Source organism: Myxocyprinus asiaticus, chromosome 10, assembly GCF_019703515.2.
Source record: "Myxocyprinus asiaticus isolate MX2 ecotype Aquarium Trade chromosome 10, UBuf_Myxa_2, whole genome shotgun sequence".
NCBI lineage: Eukaryota > Metazoa > Chordata > Actinopteri > Cypriniformes > Catostomidae > Myxocyprinus > Myxocyprinus asiaticus.
This window is the reverse complement of record NC_059353.1, coordinates 49,377,015-49,397,155: the sequence shown is the minus strand read 5'-3', so window position 1 is coordinate 49,397,155 and position 20,141 is coordinate 49,377,015. Positions and strand designations below refer to the sequence as shown.

Genomic DNA, 20,141 nt, shown 5'->3' with positions numbered 1-20,141 from the left:
ATTATCTATTATGTCGTAAGAACGACATCTCTCGTAATGACGAGATATTGTCATAAAAACAATATCTTTTCTCGTAGTAACGATATATTATCTATTATGTCGTAAGAACGACATCTTTTCTCGTAATGACGAGATATTGTCATAAAAACAATATTTTTTCTCGTAGTAACGATATATTATCTATTATGTCGTAATAACGACATCTTTTCTCGTAATGAAGAGATATTGTCATAAAAACAATATCTTTTCTTGTAGTAACAAAATATTATCTATTATGTCGTAATAATGACATCTTTTCTCGTAATGACGAGATATTGTCATAAAAACAATATCTTTTCTCGTAGTAACGATATATTATCTATTATGTCGTAATAACGACATCTTTTCTCGTAATGACGAGATATTGTCAAAAACAATATCTTTTCTCGTAGTAACGATATATTATCTATTATGTCGTAATAACGACATCTTTTCTCGTAATGACGAGATATTGTCATAAAAACAATATATTTTCTCATAGTAATGAAATATTATCTATTATGTCGTAATAACGACATCTTTTCTCGTAATGACGAGATATTGTCATAAAAACAATATCTTTTCTCGTAGTAACGATATATTATCTATTATGTCGTAATAACGACATCTTTTCTCGTAATGACGAGATATTGTCAAAAACAATATCTTTTCTCGTAGTAACGATATATTATCTATTATGTCGTAATAATGACATCTTTTCTCTTAATGACGAGATACTGTCATAAAAACAATATATTTTCTCATAGTAATGAAATATTATCTATTATGTCGTAATAACGACATCTTTTCTCGTAATGACGAGATATTGTCATAAAAACAATATCTTATCTCGTAGTAACAATATATATTCTCTATTATGTCGTAATAACCATATATTATGTCATAAAAGCGACAACTTTTCTCGTAATAATGAGATATGTCATAAAAACGAAAATTTTCTCGTAATGACGAGGTATTGTCATAAAAACAATATCTTTTCTCGTAGTAATGATATATTATCTATTATGTCGTAATAACCATATATTATGTCATAAAACGACATCTTTTCTCGTAATAATGAGATATTATCAATTATGTTGTAATAAACATATATTATGTAATAAAAACAACAACTTTTCTCATAATAACATATATTTTCTTGTAGTAACGAGATATTATCAATTATGTCGTAATAACCATATATTATGTCATAAAGCGACATCTTTTGTCCTCTGTAGTTTTATTTGTTTAAATGCCCGACAACTATTGGATTGCATATATATTCATATATTCACTGTCTAAAGAATAATTGATGGTAGACAAGTGCAAGAACGATGAACAATCTCTTATGAACGTTCAATATATTTATCATATGCTATAATTTGTAACATGATCTGTTTGATAAGTGGCCGATGAAATTCTTGCATTGTTTTCTAATTGTCATTAAAATAGCTACTTTTACAATTTTACACTATCATAGCTATTTTTAAGATCAAATTTGTTTTAGATAGCCCGATATAGGTTTATGTATGAATGTTTGGTAAAACTTCCAAGGGTTACACTTAAAGTCTATTCAAATATTATTGTAATTTGATTTATTATATTAAATTACATATAAAATAAATATTATATTCTTGTCCTTTTTGCATACACTCCAAAACGTCTTGGCCTGCAGTTTACACTAACACGGTTCAGAAAACATAGGTTTTGTCCAGCTTTATTTTATGAATACTTTCCTCTGAAACCTCCCGATTCCAGAGAGAAATGAAAAAATCCATGTTGACTTTACAAAATTTTACAAAATAAACATTTTTATGTGTAGGATTCATTTACTGTTTTCTGTAAGCACAGATGGGCTTGAACATTAAAAGTGATATGTTGCCTATAAGTTAATTGTAAGATGCTTAAAACATCTCGCTAAAATGATAGATGTTGTTTTTATGATATAATATCTCGTTATTACTAGAAAAAGTTCGTTAATAACATAACTGAGGGAAAATAATAAGTATCTGGCAGTATTGCACCACCGTATTAAAATCCTCATCTGTTTCTGAGAAAATTTTAATAGATTGTAGCGCCACACAGTGGATATTTCACCTCGAAACTGCCATGATACGACGTAATATTATTTTGCAAAAATGTCACAATTCACTTTTTTCTTCAGGCTGATTATGTTACACATTAGTACTATTCTGTCTGTTGATTTTAGATTAAAGGTCAAGTGTGTAATTTCTGCGCCACTAGCACTACCAAACAGAATTGGAAAAATAAAGACTGTGTGCAATTTTTCTGACAAAACAGCTAGTCCCCGCCCCGAACTAATGCCACTGGTTGAGCCAATGTTACGCCCAGTCAGGCCACTCAGGGAAAAAAAGGTTGCAATTTCATTTGGTGCCACTAGTGTGGCAGAAACCTTACAATTCACCTTTTAAAGGGATAGTTCACCCAAAAATGAAAATTCTCTCATCATTTACTCACTTGCATGCCATCCCAAATGTGTATGACTTTTTTTCTTCTGCTCAACACAAACAAAGATTTTTAGAAGAATATCTCCGCTCTGTAGGTCCACACAATGCAAGTGAATGGTGATCAGAACTTTTATGCTGCCTTTATGTGCTTTTTGCTGCTTCAAAATAATCTGTACGACTCCAGTGGTCTTCTGAAGCAATGCAATCACTTTGAGTGAGAAACAGATTAATATCTAAATCTTTTTTTTTTTTACTCTAAATCTCCACTTTCACTTTCAAAATGTGAAAGTTACAGTGGAGATTTAGAGTAAAAAATTACTTAAATATTGACCTGTTTCTCAGGCAAACCTATCATATCGCTTCTGAAGACATGGATTAAACCACTGGAGTCGTATGGATTACTTTTATGCTGCCTTTATGTGCTTTTTGGAGCTTCAAAGTAATCCATACGACTCCAGTGGTCTTCTGAAGCAATGCAATCACTTTGAGTGAGAAACAGATCAATATCTAAATTTTTTTTCTTTTTTTACTCTAAATCTCCAGTTTCACTTTCAGAATGTGAAAGTTACAGTGGAGATTTAGAGTAAAAAATTACATAAATATTGACTTGTTTCTCACGAAAACCTATCATATCGCTTCTGAAGACATGGGTTAAACCACTGGAGTCGTATGGATTACTTTTATGCTGCCTTGATGTACTTTTTTGAGCTTCAAAGTTCTGGTCACCATTCACACTCATTGTACGGGCCTACATAGCTGAGATATTCTTCTAAAAATCTTCGTTTGTGTTCTGCAGAAGAAAGAAAGTCATACACATCTGGGATGTCATGAAAGTGAGTAAATTAAAAGAGAATTTTCATTTTTGGGTGAACTACCCCTTTAAGGTCAAACTGTAAAATAATAGCAATATACTGTAAATCAGTACAAGTATAATGTCAGAACTATCAAACTAGTATCAGTCAACACTTACTCTTAGTGACTGTTAAATATGCTAATTGTCCTGCAGACACAGGATGCCGAAGGTGCAGTGGTGGTTCAATCTACGTCTTTTGCTGAAGATGCTGGCGAAGTATCAGACGTCCTTCAACGAGTACGTGACAGGAAAGATTGAACATGTGACTCGTTGCTCTCTCGGTATAGACACTGGGTTTTAAAAAACACACCACAACTAGTTCCCTCATTCAGTCCAACTTTACCAAACTGCCAGTTCTCTGTTAATAAAGGAGTGTATAATGACTCCAAATTTGTGCCTAAACTTTATCATCCCGTGCAACTTTAGTGATCACTTTCGTAAGGAAAGCTTTAATATATATTCTGCCTATAAAAGCAGTGTTTACAAAGTGCTTAACAGAACACATAAAAACATATAAATGTCACATATGTAAAATAAAATAATCAGTAAAAATTATATAATAGATTAAAATTAATTTAATTGTTTTTTCATGATACCTAATGCATTAATGTTAATGAACTGAACCTTACTGTAAAGTGTTCCCCATTTATTTATGAATTTAATTAACTTCTGACCGTTAAATCAAAAATGGCTTATGATATTCTCAGATCTAATTTAAATTGTTATTCTAGTCATATGTATGCATAGTTATAGCAACACTAACATGGGTATAATTATTTTGCTGTTTTAAAATAACCCATGCCAAGTCTGTTTTTATTGTTCAGTTTTTATTAGCTAATTTTATTATCAATTTTAATCCATAGATTTCTGTTGAAAATAAAGTAGGAGCTAAAGAAATACACCCATGCAGCATATTCACCAATTCTATATATAAATAATGATAAATCATTATTTAAAGTATTTTACAATTTAAAAAAACCAAACCATGCAAATTCAGTTTTTGTTGTTCAGTTTTTATTAGTTAATTTGTATCGTCAATTTTAACGAATTAAGTTTTTTTTTTGAAAATAAAGAAATTCACCCAAGATATTCACCAATTCTATATATATAAATAATTAAAAATCATTCTTGAAATTATTATTATTTTAAAAACAATCCATTCAAAGTATATTTTTATTGTTCACTTTTTATTCGTTAATTTGTGTTGTCAATTTTAACGAATAAATTACTGTGGAAAATAAAGAAATTCATCCAAGATATTCACCAATTCTATATATGAATAAATATATATAAATTAAAAATTAATCTTGAAATATTTAGTTTTTAAAATATCATTCATGCAAAGTATATTTTTGTTTTTCAATTGTTGTTAGTCACTTTGTATTGTCAAATTTAACCAATTAATTTCTGTTGAAAATAAAGTAGGAACTAAAGAAAATTCACCAATTCTATATATAAATAATTCTTTAAAGTACTTTGCAACTTAACGTACAAAAAATCACGCAAAGTCAGTTTTTATCATTAAATTCTTATTAGTAAATTTGTATTGTCAATTTTAAAGAATTATGTTTTTGTTGAAAATAAAGAAATTCACCCAAGATATTCACCAATTCTATGTATATAAATAATTGAAAATCATTCTTGAAATTATTTTATTTTAAAATATCATCCATGCAAAGTATATTTTTGTTTTTCAATTGTTATTAGTCACTTTGTATTGTCAAATTTAACCAATTAATTTCTGTTGAAAATTAAGAAATTCACCCAATAAGTCATTCACACATTCAAGGCTAAGCTCTAGTTTACAGCTGATTTGTTGATGGTTTGTGGACATTTTGAGGGTTACATACAGCTTTGACACCTCCAGTATGGACACAGTGTTATACTGCTGTCATTAGATATTCCAACAACAAAAAAGTTTCAAACAAATGTGTTGTGAGCTTCAGCTATGTGAATGTATTATTTTGTGTCTATGCAATGTAAACATTTTAAGCAATAATTCATTCTTGTGTTGCATGTTTTAAATCTCTATCATTTTTAATATTCAGAAATAAAGGGTTCTTGATCAATATTTATCAATATTTTATCAAATCAGTGCCAGAACCAGGTATCAGAGCATTTCAATCTTCCAAGTTTACAGTCTTGTTGTGAGGTCATTTTTACACTGTATTACTCTCAAAAATATGAAATCGTTATTTTTCTGATTTGTACTTTAAATGTGCAATAAATTATTCAGAAATGTTCATTTTAGAAAAGTCAAAATAGTGTATGTAAGTCTGTCACAAAATCTATGTAAAATGAATGTAATGATATAGCTGAATGTCATATTAAAAGGACTTTGTCCTGCCATATACAGTTGTGCTCAAAAGTTTGCATACCCTGGAAGAAATTGTGAAATTTTGGCATTGATTTTGAAAATATGACTGATCATGCAAAAAAACTGTCTTTTATTTAAGGATACTGATCATATGATCCATTTATCATCACATAGTTGTTTGGCTCCTTTTTAAATCATAATAACAGAAATCACCCAAATGGCCCTGATCAAAAGTGTACATACCCTTGAATGTTTGGCCTTGTTACAGACACACAAGGTGACACACACAGGTTTAAATGGCAATTAAAGGTTAATTTCCCACACCTGTGGCTTTTTAAATTGCAATTAGTGTCTGTGTATAAATAGTCAATGAGTTTGTTAGCTCTCACGTGGATGCACTGAGCAGGCTAGATACTGAGCCATGAGGAGCAGAAAAGAACTGTCAAAAGACCTGCGTAACAAGGTAATGGAACTTTATAAAGATGGAAAAGGATATAGAAAGATATCCAAAGCCTTGAAAATGTCAGTCAGTACCGTTCAATCACAATATCACAATACGATGATACTTGAGCTGCATGGTCGAGTTGCCAGAAAGACGCCTTTACTGCGCCAATGCCACAAAAAAGCCCGGTTACAATATGCCCGACAACACCTTGACACGCCTCACAGCTTCTGGCACACTGTAATTTGGAGTGACGAGACCAAAATAGAGCATTATGGTCACAACCATAAGCGCTATGTTTGAAGAGGGGTCAACAAGTATTGTGCTCCTTGAAACAACCACACCATCTTTTTCCAGAGCAGCCTGTATTTCTCCTGAGGTTACCTGTGGGTTTTTCTTTGTATCTCGAACAATTCTTCTGGAGTTGTGGCTGAAATCTTTCTTGGTCGACCTGACCTTGGCTTGGTATCAAGAGATCCCCGAATTTCCCACTTCTTAATAAGTGATTGACTAGTACTGACTGGCATTTTCAAGGCTTTGGATATCTTTTTATATCCTTTTCCATCTTTATAAAGTTCCATTACCTTGTTGCGCAGGTCTTTTGACAGTTCTTTTCTGCTCCCCATGGCTCAGTATCTAGCCTGCTCAGTGCATCCACGTGAGAGCTAACACACTCATTGACTATTTATACACAGACACTAATTTGAATTTAAAAAGCCACAGGTGTGGGAAATTAACCTTTAATTGCCATTTAAACCTGTGTGTGTCACCTTGTGTGTCTGTAACAAGGCCAAACATTCAAGGGTATGTAAACTTTTGATCAGGGCCATTTGGGTGATTTCTGTTATCATTATGATTTAAAAAGGAGCCAAACAACTACAGGTGCATCTCAATAAATTAGAATGTCGTGGAAAAGTTCATTTATTTCAGTAATTCAACACAAATTGTGAAACTCGTGTATTAAATAAATTCAGTGCACACAGACTGAAGTAGTTTAAGTCTTTGGTTCTTTTAATTGTGATGATTTTGGCTCACATTTAACAAAAACCCACCAATTCACTATCTCAAAAAATTAGAATACATCATAAGACCAATAAAAAAAACATTTTTAGTGAATTGTTGGCCTTCTGGAAAGTATGTTCATTTACTGTATATGTACTCAATACTTGGTAGGGGCTCCTTTTGCTTTAATTACTGCCTCAATTCGGCGTGGCATGGAGGTGATCAGTTTGTGGCACTGCTGAGGTGGTATGGAAGCCCAGGTTTCTTTGACAGTGGCCTTCAGCTCATCTGCATTTTTTGGTCTCTTGTTTCTCATTTTCCTCTTGACAATATCCCATAGATTCTCTATGGGGTTCAGGTCTGGTGAGTTTGCTGGCCAGTCAAGCACACCAACACCATGGTCATTTAACCAACTTTTGGTGCTTTTGGCAGTGTGGGCAGGTGCCAAATCCTGCTGGAAAATGAAATCAGCATCTTTAAAAAGCTGGTCAGCAGAAGGAAGCATGAAGTGCTCCAAAATTTCATGGTAAATGGGTGCAGTGACTTTGGTTTTCAAAAAACACAATGGACCAACACCAGCAGATGACATTGCACCCCAAATCATCACAGACTGTGGAAACTTAACACTGGACTTCAAGCAACTTGGGCTATGAGCTTCTCCACCCTTCCTCCAGACTCTAGGACCTTGGTTTCCAAATGAAATACAAAAGTTGCTCTCATCTGAAAAGAGGACTTTGGACCACTGGGCAACAGTCCAGTTCTTCTTCTCCTTAGCCCAGGTAAGACGCCTCTGACGTTGTCTGTGGTTCAGGAGTGGCTTAACAAGAGGAATACGACAACTGTAGCCAAATTCCTTGACATGTCTGTGTGTGGTGGCTCTTGATGCCTTGACCCCAGCCTCAGTCCATTCCTTGTGAAGTTCACCCAAATTCTTGAATCGATTTTGCTTGACAATCATAAGGCTGCGGTTCTCTCGGCTGGTTGTGCATCTTTTTCTTCCACACTTTTTCCTTCCACTCAACTTTCTGTTAACATGCTTGGATACAGCACTCTGTGAACAGCCAGCTTCTTTGGCAATGAATGTTTGTGGCTTACCCTCCTTGTGAAGGGTGTCAATGATTGTCTTCTGGACAACTGTCAGATCAGCAGTCTTCCCCATGATTGTGTAGCCTAGTGAACCAAACTGAGAGACCATTTTGAAGGCTCAGGAAACCTTTGCAGGTGTTTTGAGTTGATTAGTTGATTGGCATGTCACCATATTCTAATTTTTTGAGAGAGTGAATTGGTGGGTTTTTGTTAAATGTGAGCCAAAATCATCACAATTAAAAGAACCAAAGACTTAAACTACTTCAGTCTGTGTGCATTGAATTTATTTAATACACGAGTTTCACAATTTGAGTTGAATTACTGAAATAAATGAACTTTTCCACGACATTCTAATTTATTGAGATGCACCTGTATGTGATGATAAATGGCTTCATATGATCACTATCCTTAAATAAAAGACAGTTTTTTTGCATGATCAGTCATATTTTCAAAATCAATGCCTAACATGTCACAATTTCTGTCAGGGTATGCACACTTTTGAGCACAACTGTAAGAAACAAATACACATATATAGAGGTATAGAATAAAGTATATTTAAAAATACATTTTCTTGTTTTATTATAAACAAGAAAAACAAACAGATATAGACATTTTGAAAGCTTTCTGTGAAACTTTACTTTTAGCATAGTGGTAAAATAGTGCCACAAACATTTAACATGCAGGACATTTTAAACATTCCTCTAAACATGTACTCATACTGTAGGTCCACCATAAATAAGTGAATTTTAATTATATCCTCTAACCTAACAAACTACTTGTGGAAAAAAAAACTAACAGAATTATTCAAATAATTAACACACCTCTCTTATATTAAATATTACATTTAATATTAAACTATTTAATTGTCTTATCAATATGTAATTGCCATAAATAAACAATTCTCCTCACTCTGTAAAGTACAGGCTCCAACAGAATCTAATTTGAACATTTCTGGATTAAAAGATTGAGATTTATAGTGCTGAGGTTATAATTTTCCAAAGCTGAATTTAAAGGGAAAGGAATCTGCAGGTCCTGTGTTGTCCTGTGAAGATGAGCTCCGATGTGGGCTTTCCGTGCCGAACGAGAATGAAAACTCTTCTTGACGACTCGCGGCTTCGTCAAACAGGAAACCTTCAAGGAAAACAAAAAGCATGCACTTTTATTAAAGGGATAGTTCACCCAAAATACTGCACTGTATACACTATATACTGCCTACTATTTTCTAAAAAATAGTATGTAAAAACAGTAGGCATTATTTGACGATTAACTTTTAAACAGTATTTTGTGAACTGAAATGTGAACTGGACATGTTCTTGACAACATTTTCAATTATACTTCACCTGAGAACTTGGGTCCCGATCCTGGTGACTTCTGTTACCAAAAGACATCAAATTCAGCTTCAGGTAATTCCCCAGTAAACACAAATATATACATAACCATACATCTTCAGAAATACCTTGTCGCTGAAATAGGAGCTTGTGAATGTAAATGGAGATGCCTACAAAACACATACACACAAATGAAGCGATTAAACTCTCTTTGATTTAAACAATCTTGAAAGTGCATCAAACTTTTTACTAGTTTGTGAGGTTCACCTCTTCCTCTGTTGACCCCACGTCAAAGTCACAGCCCAGCCTGGAGAACGCAGGTGTGCTTGGAGCAGAATTCACAGAGAAGACAAAAGCAGGTGACTTGGTCTCTGAACTCTCTTGACGTCCAGGTGAGGAGATGGGACTGTTGCTGTCATCAATATCATACAGATTTAATTAACACCAGCTGGTCTAATCCTGTTTACTTTCTTAATGCGTATTACTGAGCCTCAGTATATATGTTTTTGAGACGTTACAGACATTACATCAGAAATTAGCATGATTAATTCTGATTCAAAGTAATGACCAGCATCATCCAGGTCTGAAACTGGACTTTTCGTCGCATTTCAGCTTCGCTATACACAATGCATAATTTAAATGACTTTAAACCTACTGAATACTGTTCACAACACTCTAGACTGTCATTTAGGGGTTAAACTTGACACAACAACATGACGTTGATTTCCGTAAAGTGCTCCTACGGATGCAGCGCCAACAAAAGTGCCTCTGGTAAGAAATCTCTCTGTTTTTTTATTGAAACTTGTTTTGTTGTAAAGAGGAGCATCTCTAGTTTCGTTTGATATGCCGCTTTAAAAAATGTGTTAATTTTTCGCGCATCAGTGCGCTGATAAACATGATGTCCACATATGTGGATTTTGGTACATTATTCCCTCAGAAGTTGAAAAAACATGTTAGTTATGTCTTCTAGTTAAAACTTTCAACATTAACACATCGCTTCATTTTAATATACATTTTGTTATATTTTAGTTTGTTATCACTGTACAATATGATTATGTTCTATACATTAACATTAGCAAATGCATTCCTATATTTACTGTGCATTATCACATTGAGAATAAATGGGTTCATCCAAAAGCTGAATAATGTTGCTTTCAGAGGCTTTATATGGAGTTAGGATGAAAATAAGGTGCATTTCAAACTGTTCTGAGACCAGTGTAGACAGACAGCACACTGGAGGTTAAGTCATTCACTAAATAGGGAGCAAGGGAGCATCCTATAGCTTTCTATGCAGCTAAGTGCATTCACTCCTAAAATCTTAAAGTTCAGTTTCAGGCTGCAGATGATGTTTGGACCACTCAACATGTTTATGGGACAATGATAATCAGTACATAGATTCAGAATTTATAATGTATCATTTTATTTTAACATGGTTGACAGTGATTGGATGATGCTGGACATTACTTTGAATCAGAATTAATAATTCAGCTTTACAGAAAATCAGCTGTAATGTCTGTAACATGAATAATTAACATAATAAATCAGACTTTCTATATAGCTTGGTATTATTTAAAATTTCACAACTTAGTTCCGCTGTCCACATATGTGGACATCAATTTTAGGAAAACTATTTGGTCTAGATTTATTATTATTTTTTTGCATGTTTATTAGGTGCTACAAGTTATAAATCAATAAGGGAAATGGAAAATGCACACAGCAGTCATGCTCATGTCTCAGGAAAATTAAACCTCATTCCTCTTTAAACCTCAACTGGTAAAATATAGGCTATAAAAAGGCTTGTTTCCAAATGAGAGCCCCTTGTGTGTTTCGGGCTTGTATACAGTTAAAAGTCCCACATTCTGCACTAAATCTACATTTTTGCTGGCTATTATTGGGATTTTGTTTGAACAATAAACTGCATCTGGTATGTTAATTTATTTCATAATCTTGTAGCCTTTATGTCTGTGCCCGTCACAGTAAGAAAGACTAAGAATTGTTTTTTTTAACATTCTTTAAATTAATTAAAAAAAACTATCAGCCGATTATTCGGTTATCAGCATACGTCGACCTCTAATACTACCTATCCATTGTTAGTTCCACAACACTGCCTGTGAAACATTTTGGGGTTGCGACCCACCAGATGCCAACCACTTATCTGCAGCATATAGTGTTTGTATGTATGGTCAGTTATGTCATAAGCATTGATACAGTGAGGTCATACTTTAAGGAGAAAGTTGGGGTGGTCAGCACAGCTTTCATTCTCGCTGGTGAGAAAGGAGGGCAGATGGCACCATCACTAACTGTGTCCTCCACAGCACCTGCTCTAGTCTTCTCCAGATCATCTCCATCCTTCTCCTCAATCATCTCCACCATGAACTCAGAGTCACAGGAGACATTCATATTTCCCTCCTGCATTAATAATTCAGTTATTATAAAGGCATTTAAAAACAGTTGTTTAATTTAAACTGTACCAGTTCGTTCACCGCCTCAGTGTCAGAATGCTTCTGATCAGCGTCATGCATTTGATCTAAATAAAAGGAATAAAATATATTATCATACAATGGAAATGAGTAAAATGGCAGAATGCTGGACAGGTACTGTACACTCAATGGGCCTCGTTCATGATGTGAATTGTGACAAAAAATTCAATTCAATGCAACAGTTTACGTAAGAATGTTTTTACGAAGTTTTTGCACAATACTCGTAAATACAAGAGTATGCTGGTGATTACCTCCTCCACTTTCTGGCTTTGTCCATAAGCTGTGACAAAATGTGTCTGTCTGAGATTCACTCAAGTCTTTCGTGCTTGCTGTTTTAGTCTCATTCTCTTCAGAAAGCGAAAGCTCTTCGACAATTATGTTGTGAACATCTGCGTTTTCTTCAGGCCTCTAAAAGTAACAGAATTCACAGTAACGTTTTATGCATGGGTGTAACATCAAATTCTGGCACTATTAGCACTGTAGACTTATGGAAAGTCAAGTGTCGCTAAAATATTTAGGTTTTTTATTATTTTTTTATTTGTCTACTAACAACGTCCAGCATTTGTTAATTTTTTTTTTTTTTTTTGTTAAAGTCAAAAATTCCCACTACAGTGTCATCTCAAATTCTGTTTTGTGTTTCTGTGGTGGAAATGACATTTTTAACGTTTTTATTTTTTTTTAAATGGCCGACTCCTTTGACTTGTTAAGTGTAATTGCATAGCTAACATTTAATGTATCTTAAATTCACACAGTTTTTCACCCTTTTGTATATTTTGGCAAAATTACAGATTTATTGGAAAACATGCCCAATAAAAATACTCTGCACACAAGTGATATTTACCTTGAATAATTTGTATTGTTTTCTTCATCTATTTCATCTCAAGCATGCTCTTCACTGATACTTTTGTCCACTTGGCTAACAAGTACGCTAACTTTTGAAAAAAAAAAACTTTATTACGGGCAAAATTGTTTGGTGTGGTGGAAACTGTGGGACACTCGTAATTATTTAAATATTGATAGAAACAATTTTCACACAATAAATATTGAAATGGTTTGTTTATTTCACACTTTGTTTAGATGATCATTGTTTTTAACATGTAATAATTTGTATTTTTATATAATAATAATAATAATACAATATATTTTTGAATAGTTATAATATTGAAAGTCTGGGTCTAAAGGCTAAAATAGTCAAATCTATACACAAAATGCATTTAAAAAGCACAAAAAAACAAAAAGAAAAAAAGATGAAAGCCTTCCAATTCAGTTTTAATGTGACCTTCATATAACAGGAAAAAAGTTTAAATCGGTTCGTTTTGATGAAAATCAACCTCTAGAATGTGAAATGGCCCAAAGTTGAAGACGAACACGTATATTGATTGATATTAACTATGTAACATTTTAATAACCTTTTCATGCGCTCTTTTCACTTAAGTGATGGAAGTCTAAACTAAACGTAAGTAGGCATAGAGAATTCGGATATGATCAAATTCACTCTCGGCTTCAGTATTTGCTTGTGGTATAATTCTCCCTACAGTCTGCTTAGTGAAGTACCTGTATTCTGTGGTCTTGATGACAATCCATTTCCTCACATGACCTATTATGGTCAGTTTGTAGAGCTTCGTTGTCTCGACACTTACTATTTCTGTAGCTACTTTAGACAAAAATAAAAAAAATTAGATTTATCAAATTATTCAAAAATACATTAAAAAAAATGCAATTCACACAAAACAGTTACTTGAATAAACCTCTTCTATGATGAACATGTTTTCAATTTCTACGTTCAGTCAAAGTCATTTACACATTTTTCTGGGGCTTTAAGTGAAAAAATGTCATGTTGTGTAACTGTCCGGTGACAGTAAAAAAAAAAGTAGTCTCTTTAAAAGCTGAAATTCTTAAAAAAATTAATTTTGGCATGAATAGTGCAGAATAATATTTTATTAATATCTCTTTAAAAAAAACAAGCTGTGGGGGGCCTGGGTAGCTCAGCGAGTATTAACACTGACTATCACCCCTGGAGTCGCGAGTTCGATTCCAGGGTGTGCTGAGTGACTCCAGTCAGGTCTCCTAAGCAACCAAATTGGCCCGGTTGCTAGGGAGGGTAGAGTCAAATGGGGTAACCTCCTCATGGTCGAGATTAGTGGTTCTCGCTCTCAATGGGGCACGTGGTAATTGTGCGTGGATCGTGGAGAGTAGCATGAGCCTCCACATGCTGTGAGTCTCTGCGGTGTCATGCACAACGAGTCACGTGATAAGATGCGCGGATTGACGGTCTCAGAAGTGGAGTCAACTGAGACTTGTCCTCCACCACCCAGATTGATGTGAGTAACCGCGCCACCACGAGGACCTAGTAAGTAGTGGGAATTGGGCATTCCAAGTTGGGAGAAAAGGGATAAATTTTTTTTTAAAAAGAGCAGAGAAACAATTGTGTTTTCAAATATGATTAATATTTGAAAAAGTTTTGTCCAATCAAATTCATGTACTGTAGGCTGACATTTTGCTGCTTATGTGACAAAATTAATAAAACAGAGAGAACCCCTTTAGACCCTCAAGGCTGTTTTGAAGTTAAAAAAAATAATAATTTAAAAAGAAATCAGATATTTAGATATTTTTATGAAAAGGCACATTTTGTTCAGGTCATATGGAGTTATCCTGAGAAAAATTCATGATAAATGTAAAAAAAAGAAATAAAATATTTTAACCTTGACTTTAATGATTAAGTTGTGTATACTCTCATGTTATCCAGGTGCAAGTAAAGTATTTTAATACCTAATGCGTAATACCTCATTAAATCAGCTTCTTTTTGTAAAAAATGCTTTTTTTTGCATGTGAGTTTTAAACTAGATTTTTAAAAAGATTTCTCATTTTTATTACCTCAGACAACTTATATCTGACAAAACAAATCTGCTGTAATGACAAAATACCTTTCAGCACCATCAGTGAGAGAGAGTGGGTCATCTTCACCTATCAAAACAGAGGAAATACCGTTTTATAGGAATAATTCACCCAAAAATGAAAATGTTGTCATTATTTATTTGGAAAATAAATATTTATTTGTGTTCCACAGAAAAAATAAATAATGAGAGAATTTTCGTTTTTGGCTGAACTATTCCTTTAATCCTTTAATGCATACCTCTGGTCTTTAGTGGCCCGGGACCTCATTCCACCTCCATTACCATTCATCCATTTTTTGGAGTTATGCCCACACCTCATAAGTATTCTTTAACCTTTCTCTTTTAAATATTGTATTCCAAAAATTCAAATGTTTTATAACTGCTTAATTATCAAAGGTGTATCGGGTCATTAAAGACCCGAGATATGTAATAGTCTTGCATTGTTTTGCGCTTCCATATATAACATTTTTGTGATTATTTCATATCTATATACAGTAAGTTTACTATCACAGGATATATATTTCTTTGTTTATTACAAGACACACGAGTACTATAGTCATACATATGACTACTATATCACGTTGATTTTCTGTGTGACAATGGTGAATTATCAGTATCCCATATGTGTGTACACATACATACTGTATTATATATGCTGTTTCTTATTCAAGGTGGAAGCTGCAACATGGAAGTAAACTATAGCAACTGTAATACATGAACAGTATGATACGACTATTGTCATTTGAGTGTTATTACTGAAATGATGCGAGTTGTGTGTCTTTTTAGACTCAAGTATCTGAGAAAATACAAATGTGTAGCTAATGTGTATCTCAATATGTGTTTGACAGCTAGTTGAAATTTCAGAGTGGAAGTAATGAATCCTGTGTCATTTGTTGCATCATCTCTTTGATGGTCATCTCTCTTTCTGGGCATGCTGTAGATCCATTTGGTATGGATATACATGCCGGGTCGCTAAAGACCCGAGGTATGTAATAATGCATGGCAAAACACCCATGCATTTAAGGGTTAAGACTCAACAGAGATTAGGTCAGTGAAGAAGGAAAGTGTGACTGCTAAGTTACCCAGTGCGGCTGTCAGTTCTCTCTCTTTCTCCATTATTTGCCCCTCAGTTACCCTGATTCTTCTCTCAATTTCCTCATTCTCAGCTTGAATCTTTAGCAGTTTTTGAGCCAGTGAGTTTAGGCAGTATCGGTCCTTATACTGCTGAAACACGTTCATGTAGCTGTCGATTCTCTCCTGGAACATTTTCCTTCAAATGTGTTGGTGGTGACAAGAGTTTTGCAACATTTTTCATATATCAGTTCATTTATAACACTTTAGAAGAGTGTATCTCTCACATACAGCTATAAATGCACTGGATATCATACTAAACTGGACCTACATGTCGTCGTTATACCTGTCCTGTCTCTTCTTGAGTTCGGTTTCCAAAGTCTTTTCATACTGAAGTAAGAGATCTCCTGTGTGCTGGAGACTGTTTAGATGGATGATAGACAGTGATATAAAAATACTATACTCAGTTTGAGATATGAACACATACTGTCAAAGCAGCCTCACTTTGCCTTACTTCTTTGCATTTTCTTTGATAAACTTCACAGTGTTTTGTTTTGCCTGAATCTCCTCATCGAGTGTCCTGATGGTCTTCTGAGTTGTGTTGATGTAATCCTTTTTCTCCTCAATGTTGGACTCACAACCTCAAGACACACATGATAAGACCAAAATCATGACAAACAGACTGATGTTTTATTATTATTATTATTATTGCTTACTTTTATGTGTTTGTGTGTGTTTGTCAGGCTTCGCAGTCTTTGAGGGGATCAGAAGGAGCTAAAGTCTTAAAGGAATATTCTGGGTTCAATACAAGTTAAATGCTTAAGTTATGCTGCCTAAATGTGACTTTTGGACCGTCAAAGTGCCGAAACCCGTGTACTTCCATTATAAGGACCTGACAGAGCTCTATCTTCTTCTAAAAATCTTCATTTGTGTTCTGCTGAAGAAAGACAGTCATACACATCTGGGATGACATCAGGGTAAGTGAATAATGAGAGAAGTTTTATTTTTGGGTGAACTATTCCTTTAAGCTCAATAGACAGCATTTGTAGTATCATGTTGATTACCACAAAAATTAATTTCGACTCGTCCCTGCTTTTATGTAAAAAAAAAAGCAAAAATCTGGGTTACAGTGAGACACTTACAATGGAAGTGAATGGGGCCAATTTTTGGAGGGTTTAAAGGCAGAAATGTGAAGCTTATAATTTTATAAAAGCACTTACATTAATTTTTCTGTTAAAACTCGTGTATTATTTGAACTGTAAAGTTGTTTAACCCTGCGACCTTTGGGACATTTTTGTCTTTTTCATTTTTGTTTTTTCGATCATTTTTGGCTGTGTTAATGCCAGCGGCATACATTTTGTCAAAGGTGTGTATTTTTGGGGAAATTTTGATATTTCAACCTCAATACACCTATAATACACTGTGTACACAAAACAGTTACACTCAGGACCTTCAGGACAAAAATGTCCCCCATTGAAACCCAATAAAACTGCAATATTTTGACTCCAGCCAGGTCTCCTAAGCAACCAAATTGGCCCGGTTGCTAGGGAGGGTAGAGTCACATGGGGTAACCTCCTCGTAGTCGCTATAATGTGGTTTGTTCTCGGTGGGGCACATGGTGAGTTGAGCGTGGTTGCCGCGGTGGATGGTGTGAAGCCTCCACACGCGCTATGTCTCCGTGGCAATGCGCTCAACAAGCCACGTGATAAAATGCGTGGGTTGACTGTCTTAGACGTGGAGGCAACTGGGATTCGTCCTCCGCCACCCGGACTGAGGCGAATCACTATGCGACCACGAGGACTTAGAGCGCATCGGGAATTGGGCATTCCAAATTGGGAGAAAAAAGGGAAAAAAAATAAATAAAAAAATTTAAAAAAAATGCAATATTTCATCCCAGTGCCATTAAAGCATAAAATCATGAATTCTGTGATATTATGCTTTCATTCCGGAGCCCTGGCTTCAAAATTTACATTTTTAATATTTTCCACCAGATGGCGCCATTTTCCCCATGTTTAGCCTATGGAGCAATTACATGCTTTTTTCCTATTCTCTGTTTGATGTATTATGGAGCACTGCAGGCCAGTTGAATAAATGATGCAGATAAAATTGTGTGGGTGTGTTGGTATGGATGTCAGAGTGTGTTTTGTATGTGTGTATTGAGAAATTTTTGTGTGTGTGTGTGTAAAAAAACAACAGTGGCATTATGTAAACAAACTGACATTTAAAGGGTTAAAATCCTGAAAATGAATGAATATTTGGTAGTTATGATCAGGACTGATGTTGGTTAAAAAACCTAAGCCAGTGAAAGTGGAAAATAATATTAATATATAATATTTTTATGGCAGTTTTTTGACACGGACATTTTTGTCCTCTGAGTAACTTTTTTAAAGGGTCGTTTGTACAGTCGTTTTAGGGTTTGTTGACATCGTCATGGCAACAAAGTTGTAAAATTGGATATAACTTTGCATAGAAAAGGTTAGTAAGTGATTTTATCTCACTAAAATCATGATAACACATATTGTTTATGTTTTGTGGCTATACTTTTCAAACAGTGAGTATTTTAACGTTTACAAATTGGCCCCCATTCACTTCCATTGTAAGTGTCTCACTGTAACACTGATTTTTGCTTGTTTTAAAAAAAAAGGAGGAACGAGCTGAAATACATTTTTGTGTTAATCAACATTATGCCACAAATGCTGTCGATTTAGCTGAACTTGTATTGAACACAGAATATTCCTTTAAATCGTGTTTAGGAACACTAATTCAATGGCAGGTGTGTTGAACTCACTTTGTATTTGCTGTTTGAGGTCATCCTTCCTCTGAGCAAGTTCTCGAGTCTCTATACCTAATTTAGATATCAGAAAACATACATAAGCAAAAAAAAAAAAAAAAAAACAAGCATGTAAAATGTGCAATAGATTAATGTTATAAACAGCTATCATGTACCTAACTGAAGTAGCAGGTTGTCCAGTTGATTTACTGTCTGCTCATCCATTCAAAAACCTGACAAAAGCACAAACTGTGCTTAATATACCTCACAAAGCACGTATACGGGTCTATTTTGAATCTTGAAAGGAGTGCATGACTGAAACTTGGCTTTAAAGAGCGGATGTTGTGTTCATAAACGACATGTAAACAATTGAGCTCGAGCGCGGCAGTTAGAGCGGGACGCGCGTGAACTATTCTTTCACGTACTGTTCATCTTGGTGAATCGGTTCGTTCGGACAGTTAAAAAATGAACCGGTTCAACAATCTCCGATTTATTGGAGTCCTTGTGCATAAGTGCCTGCGCGGCATTTAGCGTCTTTATGTAGCTTAATATTTAGTTTAGACGCTGCTGTTCTTCACCATGTTTTAGACAGTTGTTTCTGTTTTCGTAATAGCATATTGTGTTATTACTGATCCAATCTGAACGAGTCTTTTAAGTGAACCAAATCACAAGATTCAACTGGGATGAATCAAAATATTCATGTTCGGTTTTATAAATTATTTTGAAGGAATATTCCGGGTTCAATACAAGTTAAGCTCAATCGACAGCATTCGTGGCATAATCGTGTGGTTGATTACCACAAAAATGTATTTAGACTGTCCGTCCTTAAAAAAGCAGCAAGAATGGAGGTTACAGTGAGGCACTTACAATGGAAGTGAATGGGGCCAATTTTCGGAGGGTTTAAAGACAGAAATTTGAAACTTATAATTTTATAAAAGCACTTACATGAATTCTTCGATTAAAACTTTTGTATTATTTGAGCTGTAACGTTGTTTAAATCATCATTTATACAGTCGTTTTAGGGTTTTGGGTTTGTTGACTTCATCGTCATGGCAACGAAGTTTTAAAATTGGCTATAATTTTACACAGAAAAGGTTATTTTATCCCACTAAAATCCTGTTAACACTCATATTGTTTACGTCTTGTGTCTATACTTTTGAAACAGTGAGTATTTTAACGTTTACAGATTGGCCCCCATTGACTTCCATTGTAAGTGTCTCACTGTAACACAGATTTTTGCTTTTTTTTAAAGAAAGGAGGGACGAGTCGTAATTAGTTTTTCTGGTAATCAACATTATGCCACAAATGCTGTCAGTTGATCTTAACTTGTATTTAACTCGGAATATTCCTTTAATATAGAAGTATTGTTTTCAAATAAATAACCTATCAGGTTAGCCTGGCTTGAGCCACAT

General features: G+C 34.3%; 2 protein-coding genes across 2 annotated transcripts in view; one reads left to right on the top strand and one right to left on the bottom strand.

Annotated features, from left to right (window-relative positions):
- Positions 1 to 5,408, top strand: part of LOC127446919 (ATP-dependent 6-phosphofructokinase, liver type-like) — a 36,020-nt gene extending 30,612 nt beyond the window's left edge. Inside the window, exon 22 of the mRNA XM_051708241.1 lies at positions 3,493 to 5,408. Coding sequence (XP_051564201.1) covers positions 3,493 to 3,640 — 148 coding nt within the window. The 3' untranslated portion in view covers positions 3,641 to 5,408. The remainder of the gene's footprint in view (positions 1 to 3,492) is intronic.
- A 6,522-nt stretch (positions 5,409 to 11,930) lies between these two features.
- LOC127447609 (uncharacterized) lies at positions 11,931 to 18,954 on the bottom strand. The gene is made up of 9 exons (XM_051709544.1): positions 18,906 to 18,954; positions 18,748 to 18,804; positions 16,474 to 16,600; positions 16,291 to 16,380; positions 15,971 to 16,158; positions 14,919 to 14,958; positions 13,549 to 13,648; positions 12,246 to 12,402; positions 11,931 to 12,041 (listed from the first exon to the last, which is right to left on the bottom strand). Exons 1-9 carry the CDS (start codon positions 18,952 to 18,954, stop codon positions 11,956 to 11,958), a joined length of 894 nt encoding a protein of 297 aa, XP_051565504.1. The 3' UTR covers positions 11,931 to 11,955.
- Between the last annotated feature and the right edge of the window lie 1,187 nt (positions 18,955 to 20,141).

Bases quoted from the DNA above. Each gene is read 5' to 3' on its own strand.
- LOC127447609 (XM_051709544.1), bottom strand. From the start codon at position 18,954: ATGGATGAGCAGACAGTAAATCAACTGGACAACCTGCTACTTCAGTTA. The intron at 13,649-14,918 runs GTATTTTGTCAT...TTTTGTCTAAAG, and splicing joins CTCACTGATGGTGCTGAAAG to TAGCTACAGAAATAGTAAGT. The intron at 12,403-13,548 runs GTACTTCACTAA...TGTTACTTTTAG, and splicing joins ATCAAGACCACAGAATACAG to AGGCCTGAAGAAAACGCAGA.